Source organism: Thamnophis elegans, chromosome 12 (assembly GCF_009769535.1).
Source record: "Thamnophis elegans isolate rThaEle1 chromosome 12, rThaEle1.pri, whole genome shotgun sequence".
Lineage (NCBI taxonomy): Eukaryota > Metazoa > Chordata > Lepidosauria > Squamata > Colubridae > Thamnophis > Thamnophis elegans.
Window position 1 is genome coordinate 15,494,305 of NC_045552.1, and position 15,823 is coordinate 15,510,127.

The 15,823-nt window shown below is 44.9% G+C and overlaps 1 protein-coding gene across 1 annotated transcript in view; it reads left to right on the forward strand.

Moving 5' to 3' along the window:
• The window catches only part of TMEM200B (transmembrane protein 200B), a 31,403-nt gene extending 21,923 nt beyond the window's left edge, over window positions 1-9,480 (forward strand). Inside the window, exon 3 of the mRNA XM_032228038.1 lies at window positions 7,957-9,480. Coding sequence (XP_032083929.1) covers window positions 8,010-9,314 — 1,305 coding nt within the window. The 5' untranslated portion in view covers window positions 7,957-8,009 and the 3' untranslated portion in view covers window positions 9,315-9,480. The remainder of the gene's footprint in view (window positions 1-7,956) is intronic.
• The last annotated feature ends 6,343 nt before the right edge of the window (window positions 9,481-15,823 follow it).

Sequence of the window (15,823 nt, forward strand, 5' to 3'; positions counted from 1 at the left end):
CACTGAGTTTAAATCTGGTGCATCTGGTAAAAGAATGCAGGCCATGCCTGGTCAGTTCATCAATTCATCATGTCCCATTTTGCAAAACATTAAAACTGCATCTGTTTTCCATGCCTGTCCCCTGAAACACATTTGTGTTCCCAGAGAAATTAATGGCATACAATTAAAAAAAATTTTTTTTTAAAAAAAGCCAGTAGCCATGCTGACTGGGGGGGCGGGGGGAGAGGGATTAAAAATAAAAATGAATAAATCCTGACCTGATTTTTTTTTTTTTAAAGAAGGAGCCGGAATGACCTAAAAGCTTTCGCAGGTTTTTAGCCAGGCGATTGCCGTAAAAAAATGGGAAGAAACAAGAAAAGCTCAAAGTTACACTGGAAATATCAGCCAGGGTGGGTAGGGTACGGAGGTCTCTATTTCAGATTTCATGATGTCGATTGTAGAGAGAACACAGATTTTAGGTAGTCCTTGATGTACAGCCATTCGTGTAGGGACAATTCAAAGCTACAATGGCGCTGAAAAAGGTGACGTATGATTGGTTTTCAACTTTAGGACCATTGCCGCATCCCCGTGGTCACGTGATTGAAATTCAGGCACTTGGCAACTGCAGATATTTATGACGGTTGTGCTGTCCTGGGAACACGTGATCACCATTTAGGATGATGATCCTCACAAAAAGAGCCGTGGGGGCGCAGTGGTTAGTGTGCAGTACTGCAGGCTACTTCAGCTGGCTGCTAGCTACAGTTCGGCAGTTCGAGTTTCATCGGCTCAAGGCCGATGAAACTCAGCCTTCCATCCTTCCGAGGTGAGTAAAATGAGGACCCAGATTGTTAGGGGCAAGAGCTCGTGACCCGTCAAAACCGCGGTCCACAAAAGCGCGCTCGACGAAAGCGCGCATTTGACGTCATCACAGCGCGACGAAAAAATTAAAAATTGAAATAAAAATAAAATTAAAGCAAGCCAATTCACATAAAGGTAAGGGTTAGGTTTAGGTTTAGGGTTAGGGTTAGGTTAAGGGTTAGGGTTAGGTTTAGAGCGTTAGGGTTACGTTTAGCGTTAGGTTAAGGGTTAGCGTTAGGTTTAGCGTTAGGTTAAGGGTTAGGGTTAGGGTTAGGGTTAGGTTAAGGGTTAGGGTTAGGTTTAGAGCGTTAGGGTTACATTTAGCGTTAGGTTAAGGGTTAGCGTTAGGTTTAGCGTTAGGTTAAGGGTTAGGTTTAGGGTTAGATTTAGGGTTAGGTTAAGGGTTAGGTTTAGGGTTAGGTTTAGGGTTAGGTTTGGGGGGGTTAGGGTAAGGTTTTCGCTTTATTTTTACATTTATCGATCACAGCGCGATGTTTTTGTCGCGCTGTGATGACGTCACGTACGCGCTTTCGTTGAGCGTGATTTTGTCGTCCGCGGTTTTGTGGTGGAACCCAAGAGGTTGACTCTGTAAACTGCTTAGAGAGGGCTGTAAAGTACTGTGAAGCAGTATGTAGGTCTAAGTGCTATTGCTATTTTCCTTCCTTCCTTCCTTCCTTCCTTCCTTCCTACCTACCTACCTACCTACCTACCTACCTACCTACCCAGTGGTTAGAATGCAGTATTGCAAGCTAACTCTGCCCACTGCCAGGAGTTTGATCCTGACCAACTCAAGGTTGACTCAGCCTTCCATCCTTCCGAGGTGGGTAAAATGTGGACCCAGATTGTTGGGGGCAAGAGGCTGACTCTGTAAAACCGTTTAGAGAGGGCTGTAAAAGCAATGTGAAGCGGCATATAAGTCCAAGTGCTATTGCTATTTGTAACCTGCCCAGCCCGCTTTCGACAAAGTTAATGGGGAAGCCAGATTCACTTAATGATCACATGATTCACATAACAACTGCAGTGATTCGCTTAACAGCCGCAGCAAAAAAAAGTTCATAAAATGAGGCATAACTCAGTTAACAGCGGCCCTGCTCAGCAACATACATTTTGAGCTCAATTGTTGTCATATGTCACCTATAATGTTAAGCTTCCCTTCTGGATATAGAGCTCCTATATCAGGGGTGTCAAACTCGATTTCATTGAGGGCCGCATCAGGGTTGTGTTTGATCTCAGGGGACTGGGGGGGCGTGGCCTGGATGGGCATGGCTGGGATGGGTGTGGCCAGGGGGCATGGCGAGCTTGATGTCACTCTTCAAATTTGTTTTCAGCCGTGACAGCTTCCTGCACCCTTCTGCCAGAGAAAACTGAGCCTGGGAAGGCCACATGCAGCCCGCCATGGCTCTGTTTTTGGCCACAATGGCCTTTCAGGTTCCATTTTTGCTGCCAGAGGGCTGCAGGAGGCCATCACAGCTGAAAACGGAGCCTGAAAGGGCCATGTGTGGTCTCCCAAGCTCCATTTTCACTGGCAGAGGTACTGCGAGCCAGTCCTTCACTGTTTCCAGTGGGGTCCTGTGGGCCAGATCTAAGCACCACATGGGTCGGATCCAGCCTGAGGGCCTTGAGTTTGACACCCTGTCCTATATAGTATGGAAGCGTCTTGGGATAATGGCTCCAAAGTTTCCCTAATGCTCCAGCTCTTGACTGCAGTGCAAATTTTGTCAGTTGTTCCTACAAAAATTGGAGGCTGCCACTAACTGAGTGGCATGAAGAAGGAAGTTGGCAAAGTCGTGGCTGATAAATCTGTACAGGTGTCTGACCCAGCAGGGTGTTGGCATTATGAGATTAGCAACATCTGGATGAGTTCCTTTTCTGAATTGTAATAGCTTGAACAGACATGAATTCCTGATACTTCCAAGCCAACTGGAATTCTCAATAGTGCTTGCATGCATCCTGTTCAAATATAGATAGATGATTGATTGATTGATTGACTCATGGTATATGTATACGAATCAGTATAGACATAAAATCAGTGGAGGGATTCAAGATTTCCACTACCAGTTCTCTAGAACCGGTCAGAACCTGCTGAATACCATTTCTGCTTATTAGTGAAGATCGTAGAGAAACATATACAAAGTTCCATTATCTGAACTTTAACCAAAATCTTATTACATACAGAAAACCCCCTGAGGAATTCTTAACTATTAAAATCACAGGCAAGCAGTGTTCAGTGTATTTTGGGATGTCACTAATGTTTCCATTTCTGTAGCGTTTGTCATTCTGAATTGTCACTAATCTGACTCTCTGTGAATTAAAATGCCACGGGGTAACACAGAAACAGTTTATAGGGATGGACAGAATTCAGAGTTGAATCATAAGCTGACCTTGGAAGCAAGCACCATAAGTAACTTTTTATTTAGAAAGGTCAAACATCTCCTGCCAAAATATGGACTTAATCAGTCCATTTCAGTAATAGTGTCAAAGAATCCCGGAACTTTTTTTTAAAACAGACACAGAGACTTATATGGGCTTATGTAACCTTTCTTGAGAATTCTAATAATAACATTATGATTTTGAACTCTGCATAGAGCCGCTTTCCCTGGCTCTGAGTTTTAAGTCCTGTCTTGCTGTGCTTTTTTTAGTTGTCTTTAATTCCAGATAAATGAATATTAGCAATAGTTGTCATGTTAAATCCGCCTCAAAGTCTGAACCACTTAAAAAAAATATCTACGTGATTTCCTGAATTGTTTCCTCTTAAAATCTGTCTCTCCATCTTGGGTCTTCCTGAGTCTGCTGGAATTTCAGTGTCCAGATTTCCCAGGAAATTACAGTCCCAATGCATGGGAAGGGCATCCGGTGAGATACTAATTCTTCTAGAATCCCCAAATGGTTTTGCTGCGTTCCTTTTAAAATTAGGATCTGCATAAGCTTCGTTATCATACTTGGCAACCCTACCAAGCAAGTTATGCCACTCTTAATCCAGGTAGTGCTTGCTTTTAGGGGGGACTGGATAGATCTCCCTTGATGAAAAGTCATTGGATTTCTAGGTGAGGTCTAAAATGTGTACCATGATGACCTACTTCTCAGAGGCATTGGATTGGAAAACGTGTTGAGTTCTTTAGATTAAAGGATCACAACCTGACTGCTGGACTTGCAGACATTCTTAAAAAGGTGGAACCTGAAGATCTCTGTTTCATTTGCAAATGTGATCAGGTGGGTCCAGGTGAGGTCTTCTCTTTGGGTAGATTTTCAGTTTCTCCGTTCTGACCGAGGCTTCCAAAGAGCATGAAGCAAACTCCTTGTCCTGACAAAAAAAAAACTTTTATTAATTGACTGTGAATTCTGCTCATTCACATCCAGCAAAATCTTTCAAGGGAGGATTTACAGTCACAGACCTTATCTGGCTTGGAGAGCTGCCAGGTTGATACCTGCAAAACTTGGCAAGGAGTCTTGGAGAGTCATGAACCAATTAAGCAAACTAATTGTCTCCTGAAAACTCTCCTCCCCTTTCGCTCCTCTATAATTTCCTCTGGGAGAGGCCATTCATCATCTGACCTTCCTCCCAAGTCAACCCCTGTTCTTTAGCTGTTCCCTTCGTCTGGCATCTCTGTGCATGCGCACACTGGGAACAGGCTCCAGCTGTTCCTCTGCCTCACTGCTGTCTGCCTCCAAAGGCAGCTGATAACTGGCATATGGCTCTGGCCCCGTCTCTGCCTCCGACACAGAGCCCTCATCAGAGCCTTCCCAGGATCCAGGACTGGCCCATGTTCCTCCTCATCCTCCTCACTCTCCAAATCTGCTGCCAGCTCTGCTGGCTGCTGGCAGACCACAACATTCACTAAACCATTCTCTTCATTATCTCTAAACCAGCCCACTGAATCTGTCCAAATTTTTAAAAAGTGTGTGTGATGTACAAGGCAGGAGCTCAAGGTGAGTTTGCAGTCTGGTATATTGCTAGAAACACGAGCCTCCAAGTAAGCCTTAAGTAAGATGAGTTACATTTTGGTTCTAGTTCTCTTTTCATGAGCCAAACACCCAAAGCTGCTCAAGTGGTTATTTAGGAACAGTGACTGACTAGATCATTTTCATAGTATGAAACTCTTAAACTGACAACCTAGTACTTTGAGTGTTGGGATTTTTTTTTTCAGCTGAACATTTGAGTTCTTGAAAAGTTCAAGAAAGACAGCTCATTCCAGAAATTCTTCGGCATGATGTTGATGCCTGCATTAGGAGATCCGGGGAAATTGTAGTAGACAAGAGAAACAATCAAGAGGTTGGACCATGGCTGATAAGCAAAAATAAGGGCCATCTTATTGTATTGCCATAATGGCTGAAATGTGGTGGTTCAGTGGCTAAGACACTGAGCTTGTCGATCAGAAAGGTCGGCAGTTCGGCGGTTTGAATCCCTAGCGCCACGTAACGGAGTGAGCCCCCGTTACTTGTCCCAGATTCTGCCAACCTAACAGTTTGAAAGCATGTAAAAATGCAAATAGAAAAATAGGAACCACCTTTGGTGGGAAGGTAACAGTGTTCCATGCACCTTCAGCATTTAGTCATGCCAGCCACATGACCACAGAGACATCTTCGGACAGCACAGGCTCCTCAGCTTAGAAATGGAGATGAGCACCGTCCCCTAGAATCAGGAACGACTAGCACGTATGTGCGAGGGGAACCTTTACCTTTACTAATGGCTGAGAAGGTCTAGATCGTTTGCACAAATCTCATTCAATGAGAGCCAGCACTGGGCAACAGTGTGCAATTCCATCGAAACGTTTTGCAGAAATGATAACAATTTTTCATCTGCTGGCAAGATGTGTAGCCAATTAACACACTACAGGTAGCTCTCAACGTATGACCACAATTGAGCTCAACATTTCTGTTGCTAAGCAAGATATCTGTGAGGTGAGTCCCCCCCCCCATTTTGCGACCTTTCTTGCCACAGTTGTTAAGTGAACCAATGGCAGATGTCAAGTCAATATTCCTCATTGACTTTATCGATACCTGTAGCAATAGCCCTTAGACCAGTGTTTCTCAACCTTGTCAACTTGAAGATGTCTGGACTTCAACTCCCAGAAGGAATTCTGGGAGTTGAAGTCCAGACATCTTCAAGTTGACAAGGTTGAGAAACGCTGCCTTAGACTTATATACTGCTTCACAATTCTTTTACAGCCCTCTCCAAGCGGTTTACAGAGTCAGGATATTGCTTGTCTATGAAACATCTGATATATGTGTGATAAATAGATCTATAGTTACAGCTGTATTTATTTGTCTTATCTTTAGGGATGACGTAATGTTGGTGGAGTCATGTTTCTGAACTTTTAAAAAACCCTTCCTCTTTCTTCCTATAATTTATCCTGATGTCAGGATTTGACAGTTTGGGACAGGGACACATTTGTCATTCTAAAGCTTGTTCACTTAATGTCTTTTTCCAGAGAGAGATAATACCTTAAAATGATTAAATGAAAACAAAGAACATATGTTGGGTTTACTTGCATGCTCAATGCGTTGCTGTATTAGCTTTAAATCATGTTTCTAGCAATGTGGCAGACTGCAACTCACCTTCAGCTCCTTCCTTGTATCACCAGACCCACTTTTTAAAAATTTAGGACAGATATAAAGGGCTGAGATAATGGAAAACAGCAAGACTGGCCCATTGCTTTGGCCTCCAAAGGCTGCAAAGATCAGGGATGATGTGGAAGACCACAAAGACAACACACACAATAGTAAATGGGCCTTCACGGACATGTTTTCACACTCCTAAAAAGTCTGTATGGGTCTGACTATTAGAATACATTCATTACCAAATCTGGAAAGCAATTTTCCCCCTAGGCTAGCTGAGCTGGCCAAGAAGGGTTAGGTTCAGTGGTGGGATTCAAATAATTTAACAACCGGTTCTCTGCCCTAATGATTTCTTCCAACAACCAGTTCACCAAACTGCTCAGAAAGTTCACAACCGGTTCTCCTGAAGTGGTGCCAACTGGCTGGATCCCACCACTGGTTAGGTTTGGATCAGGATTTGAAACTGGAGTCTCAATCTAGCTTTCTTTCATCCACAAAAGGTTTGGTTGTTGACTAGATCTTAGCTATGCCTTTTCTCTGGTTCGAAGCTTTTTGTGACTAAGTTACTGTGTTATGCAAAGAACATGTGCCTCTAGTATCTTATCAACATACCTGAAGTTCTACATTGTACAAGATGAGGTTCGCTCTGTCTATAAGTCTATCTGAGTCCATAGTAGAGCTTAGAGGTGGACCTGTCGGTTTGGAAGGAAAGCTTAGGAGGTCTTTATAAGCCCTTCTTGGTGAATCACAGCCTTCTAATTACATTCATGTCATCCGACATGGAATAAGGTCTCCTGCATTATTTCATCAAGGGATTGGACTAGAAGCCCTTGGATCTATTAGTCCAGTGGTAGTCAACCTGGTCCCTACCGCCCACTAGTGGGCGTTCCAGCTTTCATGGTGGGCGGTAGGGGTTTTGTCTGATACTGAAGCACTTTCCTTTTTTAAACATTTAATTGACTTTTTTAAAAAAAATCATAGCATTATTTAAAAATTTTCATTAGGTTTTCATAAAATCACCATTACTGTGGAACCAGTGGGTGGTTAGAAAATTTTACTAATAACAGAGATACAAAAGTGGGCGGTTGGTATAAAAAGGTTTGACTATCCCTGTATTAATCTATGTCAAGGGTGTAAAACTCGATTTCATTGAGGGCTGCATCAAGGTTGTGTTTTATCTCAGGGGCTCATGTGGGTGTGGCTAGGATGGGTGTGGCCATTTTGATGCCTCTCCTATCAGGGGCGCCTGTGGTGGCCCGAGCACTCTGCTAGCATAAACAGGCTCCTGTGCTCCGTTTTTGGCTGCGACGGCTTCCTGCAACCCTCTGCCAGTGAAAACGGAGCCCGGGAGGAACACAGAGCTCCATTATCGCTGGCAGAGGCACTGCGGGCTGGTCCTTTGGTGTTTCCAGGGCAACCCCACAGGCCAAATCTAAGCACCTTATTGGGCCGGATCTGGCCCCTAGACCTTGAGTTTGATACTCCTGGTCTATGTTGTATGTTTTGTTCTATCTCCTGGTTGATTAACTCTTTTCCTTCTCTCTCTCTCTCACTATTCTTAAGATGACTTGTAGACAATCCGAGAGGAACTGACTACAACTGAAGTTGCCAAAGCCATGAAGACCCACAACACCCCAGAGAAGAAAACATCAGGCTCCTCCGCTCCTTCTCGATGGCACAGGAGCAGGTTTCGGCGCAAGCCCTCCCCGCAGATGGTGGTGAAGGGACAGCTTCGGATGCGCTCTCCCTCGGGAGTCTTTGTGATGGTGGGGATCTCGGTGGTCTTGGTGGGAATGACCATTGCCGTGATCGGATACTGGCCTCACCGTACAAAGTCCGGCAGTGGCAGGCCAGGGAGCTCCAATGTCACCGGAGACATCAGGAAGGACATTAAGGTTTCTCCCCAAGCTCGCCCCTTTCTCCACAGTGAGAAATTGAAGCTCATTGGGCCGGTCGTCATGGGTGTGGGCCTCTTTATCTTCATCTGCGCTAATACGATGCTGTACGAGAACAGAGACATGGAGACTCGCTTGTTGATGCAGCAGGAGCTCTATTCCATGGGTCTGGATTTCCCACAGGACCCGGGACCAGCCAGCGATTACTTTCAAAGGAGAAGGACCACCTCATCCACCCTCAGGGCCAACGCTGAATGTGCAGAAGGCTACTACGAGGTGGACCTTTCTTCCAGCGGCTTCCAGTCTTGCTCCAGCCCTGTGAAGAAATGGGTCAACAGCTGCAATTCCAGCAGGCTCCAAACCACGACCCAGTTCTTTCATCACAAGAGCATCTCACCTTCGCTCTCTCTCTTGAGCATCCGTTCGGACTCCGGCAACGCCGTGCCAGAGAATGGAGCTTTCTCCTTTGCTCGCGGAGCGGAGACCGTCCTCTCTACGGCCGTCAATGCCTTGCCTTTGCCTCTCATTAAGCTGAACAGCTGTCTTCTTGAAAAGCAGGGCGTTTCTCGGGCAGGTGTCCGGGATTTGGAAAGCAAATGTAGGTTGCCAGAGGAGAAGGAGGAGGTACGGAGACTCTCGTGGGCCTTTCTGCCTGGATGCAACCACGTTGTGCCCAGGAAAGACACCCTTAAAGGCAGCCACGTAGTTATTGATATGGATAGCACATCCCACTCAAGCACCTTGGTGGATAAATTTCATGAATCTGCAAAGAGAGAGTTCCCAAACTCGGGTCATTCTAAATCCTTGGATCTTGGCCAGCCAAGAACGGCATTGGTGGCGCCCAGCATAGACAGGAAACACAGGAGCTGGCCTAGGCTTGATCACATTGACCTACTCAACTATGCAAAACTGGAAAGCCAAGGGGAGTCTTCCAACAGGCTTTTGGGGGCCTCAAAAGACCTTTTTAGGGGGGAGAGCATTTCATTATCCCAGGAAATTCCTATGAAAACAGGTCATATCATTTGATCCCGCACCCGAAGGGAACTGTGTTGTTTTGCTAGGTCAGATTTAGGCATTGCCAAGAGGAGGGTGGCCGGCTGATCACTATTTGCCATGAGGATTGCAATGCTGGCTGCTTAATTCATCAGCCAAGGTCTGTTGTCAATGGAGAAATAGTTTGGATGACTTTCTTCCCAAGAGTCATGTGGTTTCTTTGCCTTAACTAAAAGTCTGACCGAGGGTGAAAAACGTCCTGGATGGACCACACCAGTGGTGGGATTCAAATAATTTAACAAGTGGTTCTCTGCCCTAATGACCAGCTGGGTAGGTGGGGCTCGGTTCTCATGTGACCGTGTGGGCGTGGCCAACTCAATGTCACTCAAGTCAATGGGCGCTTTGCCTTAGCTGTGACAATGTAATAAGGGTTAACCGAAGAGGCAGTTTCTGTAAGCAGGGCAATAAAGATGAGGCTGGAAACAACACCAGAATGTTTCCTTCCTGCCTTCCTTACAGGATTAGCCCTGTAAAGTGGAAAAAAACACAAAAGGAGATTTCTTCCAACAACCGGTTCTCCGAACTGCCTAGAAGGTTAACAACCGGTTCTCCCAAATAGGTGCGAAGTAGCTGAATCCCACCACTGGACTACACATTCCTGGTTGCGTGCATCTGTGTAGGGACACAAACCTTGCGTGGGTCCGTGAGCCTGAACTTCCATGTCACACAACTGGGCTGCTCGCAATGCATTTGTAAGGGCTGCGGGGGGGGGGGAGCGAGAAAATAGCAGGACTTCAGAAATGCGAAAGTGATGCCTCATAAAATCACAAAGACCTGTTTTTTAAAAATAATAATGAAGTCACACTTTTATACAGGGATGCAAGTTTCTCAATTCTTTGAAGCTCCACTACAGTTCCTGCCTGAGGTCTTTTAATGCTTGGTTAGGAATACTAGTTTATTTTTCTTTGAAAGACAGTTTAAATACACTTGTATGGCTGATCTCATAATTTGGAAGCCAGGGGTTTCCAAAGTAAAACAACAACAACAATCCTACAAATTAATGGGTGTTTCTTCTTTATGTGCTTTATTTTTAGGGAATCAATGGGTGTGTAAAATGTCCATGGAGTTTCTCAGTCATCCAGGTCATGGTTGTACCAAACGTACTTTTTCCAAAAGCAATTGGACTTTCTTGGATTCCCCCCCCCCCCCCCCGCTTGAAAATGTTTTGCTTCTCATCAATGAACTGAAAAAGCTTCTTGGATGAGAAGCAAAACACTTTCAAAGGGGGAAAAAGTTTCCTTTTGGAAAAAGCACTTTTGGGAATGTGTAAAACCCTTCAAAGTAGGCCATGTCAGGAAACAGTCTTCAAATTTTACTGGCACTTTATTGATAAGAAGGTAACACTTGAAAACCTGACAAATCTTCTCTCCCTGTCGTATAACAAAGGGAATCAAGATGAGGCGATACTGAGTTTCTTCCTCACCTCACTTTTGGGGTTAAACTGTTGTTTATTGAACATGTTCTGACCGAGGCTTCCCAAGAGCATGAAGCAAACTCCTTGTCCCAACAAAAAAAACAAAAACATTTTATTAATTGACTGTGATTTCTGCTCATTCACATCCAGCAAAATCTTTCAAGGGAGGATTTATAGTCATAGACCTTATCTGGCTTGGAGAGCTGCCAGGTTGATACCTGCAAAACTTGGCAAGGAGTCTCGGGAAGTCACGAACCAATTAAGTGAACTAATTGTCTCCTGCAAACTCCATTCTCCTTTTGCTCCTCTTTTATTTCCTCTGGGAGGGGCCATTCATCTTCCACCTGTGGCCCTACTCCCAAGTTGACCCCTGTTCTTTAGCTGTTCACCTTCATCTAGCAACTCTGTGCATGCACACACTGGGAACAGGCTCCAGCTGTTCATCTGCCTCACTGACGTCTGACTCTGAAGGCAGCTGATAACTGGCCTACGGCTCTGGCCTCCTCTCTGCTTCCGACACAGAGCCCTCGTCAGAGCCTTCCCCAGATTCCAGGACTGGCCCATGTTCCTCCCCAACCTCCTCACTGTCCGAATCTGCTGCCAGCTCTGCTGGCTGCTGGCGGGCCACAACAGAACAATTGTTGAATATATCTTCCTCAAGGCCACTTCCATAGTCCAATATAACAAGGTTGTTAAAGCTTGTCTCATACTATTTCAAGCTAAAGTAATTAGCGATGTCATATATTTATGGAGATTCTCAGTCATCCAGGTCATGGTTGTCCCAAAGGTGCTTTCTTAAGAGGTTTCACTTCTCACCCAAAAAGCTTCTTCAGACCTGAACTGAACTGAAGAAGCATTTTGGATGAGAAGCAAAACATCTTCAAGGAAATACAAAGAAAGCCCAGTTGCCTCTTGAAAAAGCACCTTTGGGATAACAATGCCATAATCCTTTTCAATGGTCTATCTCCCTACATGTCCTCTTCCATTAATATTTTCATTTCAGGATGGATGGCTATCCATAAATAGACAGGATAAAGCACTAAAATGAACTGAAGAGATCCAAAACTTTAAAAGATTAAAATAGCAGAAGCCATCACACACAGGCATAAGAGGGAGGTATTTAAATAAGGACCAGTTGGACACAACTAGAAGAGGATGCTTAAATCTTGAATGCCAGAGTAAAAATAAAAGCAAGCAAGGGTGGCAGAGGAAGGCTTTCCAAAGTTAGAGCATTGTGTTAGACAGTGACGTGCGGTGAGGTTTATGGCTGGTGAGGCAGTCATTTTTTTAGATTTGTGGACTTCAACTCCCAGAATTCCACAGCCATTTAAATAAGGTATTTAAATAAGGACCAGTTGGACACAACTAGAAGAGGATGCTTAAATCTTGAATGCCAAAGAGTGATGTGCGGTGAGGTTTATGGCTGGTGAGGCAGCCATTTTTTTAGATTTGTGGACTTCAACTCCCAGAATTCCACAGCCAGGCATGCTCAGTTCCAATTTAAAGTGACAGCATTTGTTTTTCTCCTTTACTAAATAAGTTTCCTTCTTTCTTTTTCTTCTCCCTTCCCCTCCTTCCTCCCTCTCTCCCTCCCTCCGCCCTCTCTCAAACACAGACACACACACAAAGTTGCACCAGGAAGATGAAGTTGGAATTCCTCCCCCTCCCTCCGACCCACATGTACCTTTTCCAGCTGTTTCAGAGAGGATTTCAACTCTGCTCTTGCCTGTCATCATGAAAAGAAAAAAAATGTAAAAGGAAAAAGGCAAGAGCTGCTGAGGTCAGGCTGAGCTAGTTGCTGCCAGAGTCACTGTGGATGACTCTGCTTAACTGTTTAAAAAAGCATCTAAAAAAGCACCCTCTATAGGAGGAGGCAGGAGAACGACGTGTCTCACCTACTTCAGGAATTTTTCGGCTTTTAACCCTTGCTTAATTCTGCTCGAGTGATCATAAAAAGTCAGACTAGATGAGGCACGTTGTTCTCCTGCCGCCTCCTGGGCCATCCCACAAAACCTAATGTTAGGATAGCAACATAGAGAGAGCAATAGTTCCTTAAGTAAGTATCAGGGTCTTAATGTCAGTGTTTGTTGCAGCACACACAATCAGACAATTCAGCAGGATTCAAAACACCTTTATATACGTAACAACTAGTGGTGGGTTCCGGATCCCGTTGCAACTGAGTTGAAGGTCTGAAAACTCCAAAAAATTCCATCTGTTAAAGCAGGCATATCCAACCCAGGGCCCATAATGATGCAGCCTCACAACATCATAAACTTTTAACATTATGTGATTTATATGCATTCATTATGTTATATAAAGGCAGTTCTCAACTTACAATCATTTGTTTAGTGACCATTTAAAGTTACAACAGCACTGAAGAAAATGACAATTTTTCACACAGCCCTTGTAACATCCCTGTAGTCCGGGGGTGTCAAACTCGAGGCCTATGGGCCATATCTGGCCTGCAGGATGTTTAGATCTGGCCATCAGGCCTGTTTCCCCCTGGAAACATTAAAGCACCGGCCCGTGGTGCCTCTGTCAGCAAAAATGAAGCTCGGGAGGGTGACGTGCGGTCCTCCCGGACTCCATTTTTGGCTGCGACGGCCTCCTGCAACCCTCTGCCAGTGAAAATGGAGCTCGGGAGGGCTATGTATGGCCCATCCGGGCTCTGTTTTCAGCTGTGATAGCCTCCTGCAGGAAGGATGTCGCTCTGTTTTCATTGGCAGAGGCCTGCAGGAGGCCATCATGGCTGAAAACAGCCTCAATGAGTGACATTGAGGCTGGCCATGCCCCCTGGCCATGCGTGCCCCCCCCCGAGATGAAAGACAACCCTGATGTAGTCTTCAATGAAATCGAGTTTGATACCCCTGCTATAGTCACATGATCAAAATTCGAACGTTTTATCAACTGGCATGCATTTATGACAGAAACAGGGATCACACAGTGATTGTTAGGCCAGCAGCTCTGCTCCTACCTTCCGAGGAATGTTGGTGTGCAGGAAACTGAAGGAGGGAATGCTGCATACCCTGCCTTGGAGGAATGCTTAGAATATAAATCTAACAGATAAATAAATATAAAGCGGGATTTGCAGAAAAACACCACAGCAGCATTATTTTTGGAGAAGGAAGGAATAAAAACTTTTATGGCCAAAACAGACCCTGGTCTGCAGCATTTTCCCAGAATTGAGTGCAGTTGTTGAATGCAGATGATCTTCTGCACTGGGAAGGAGGCCAGCCATTTTTTCATGGAGGGAGCCTCATCTGAAGAACAGGCTGGGGGAGCGGGGGAGAAGCTTCCGGGCCTTAGATGCACAGGAATGTTGTAAAGATCCATTTGGCTGGCATTTGGGTAAGATTGTTTTCCTTTAGCACCACAAGTAAATGAGACGGAGGGAAGAAGGAAAGAAAGAGGGAGGAAAGGAGGAGGGGTGGGAAGAAGAAGGAAGGAAAGAAAGAGGGAGAGAAGAAGGAGGGGAAGGAGTCAGGGAATGGGAGGGAGGAAGAGAGGGAAGAAGGAAGGAAGGAAAGAGGGAGGGAGGGAGGGAATGGGAGGCAGGAAGAGGGGAGGGAAGAAGGAAGGAAGGAAAGAGGGAGGGGAGGAGGAAGGGAATAGGAAAAAGGAAGAGGGGGAGGGAGGGAATAGGAGGAGGGAAGACAGAGGACGGAAGAAGGAAGAAAGGAAAGAGCAAGGGAGGAAGGGGAGGGAGTCTGGGAACAGGAGGAAGGAAGATGGGGAGGGAAGAAGGAAGGAAAGGAAGGAAGTGAGGGAAGAAAAAGGAAAGAGGGAGGGAGGGAGGGAATAGGAGGAGGGAAGGAGGAAGGAAGGAAAGAGCAAGGGAGGAAGGGGGGACTCTGGGAATAGGAGGAAGGAAGACGGGGAGGGAAGAAGGAAGGAAAGGAAGGAAGTGAGGAAAGAAGGAAGGAAGGAAAGAGGAAGGGAGGAAGGAAAGAGGGAGGGAGGAAGGAAGAAGAGAGGGAAGAAGGAAGGAAATTCCAAGAAGATAGAAAGACTCAGGAAATTTGAGAGTATCTTCTGACCAATTTCATCTAACAGCCATTTCCAGATGGGAAAAGATGAAATTATTTGGACTATAGGCCTTTCCAGATGCTGCTGTGCTTGCTGTGATATCAGCCATATCAGGAATCAAGTTATTATAGAGCTAAACCTAAGACCAAGCAAATAAATAAAAATGCCATATTTTTTCTTCCTGATTGCATTTTTTCTTCTTCTGGAATTGAATTCTGAATGCTTCTCGCTACATTCCTTTTGCGTTTTTTTTTTCAGATTCTTTGCCATGTCCTCAGCTAACCATCATCAGGGATATATAAAGAAATTAACCCTTTTGTTTCGAGCCTTATTTCAAAAGAAAGAAAGGCATGCTATTTTTTTTCTCCCCATCTTTGCCCTGCTCACTGCTCTTTCGTGGGAAAATACTGCAGGCTGAAACTTGGCCACGTAATTATGTGGGAGCAGATATGCCAGAAGTCTAAATATATTCCCTTCGATTACATAAATAGGTTATATGTTGCCCCTTCCCCAGCAATCGAGTCACCCCATGTACCCTTTAATTCATGGGTGAACATGATCCTTTCATACCAGAAAGTTCATACCAGACTTTTTGGAGACAAAAAAGTCCTTCCTATGCAGTGGGAAGACAAATCTGTGCAGAGAGAAAGAGAGAGAGTCAGAAAGAGAGGTTAAAAAGGAAAAGCCAGAGAGAAAAGAGGTGGGTTTTTTCTGTTTAGCTCCACCCACTTTGCCCAGGTTCTTTCTGCTGGAATAAAGGTAGTCCTCAATTTACAACAATGCATTTAGCGACCAATCAAAGTTACAACAGTGCTGAAAAAAGTGACCTGTAACTGGTCCTCATACAACCATCGCAGCATCCCCAGAGTCATGGGCTCAGAATTTGGGCACTTGACAGCTGTTATCACATCCGTGACCCGTCAAAACCGCGGTAGACAAAACCGCGCTCGACGAAAGCGCGTACCTGACGTCATCAGCAGCGCGACAAAAAAAATTAAAAATAAATTAAATTGAAATTAAAATAAAATTAAAGCAAGCCGAT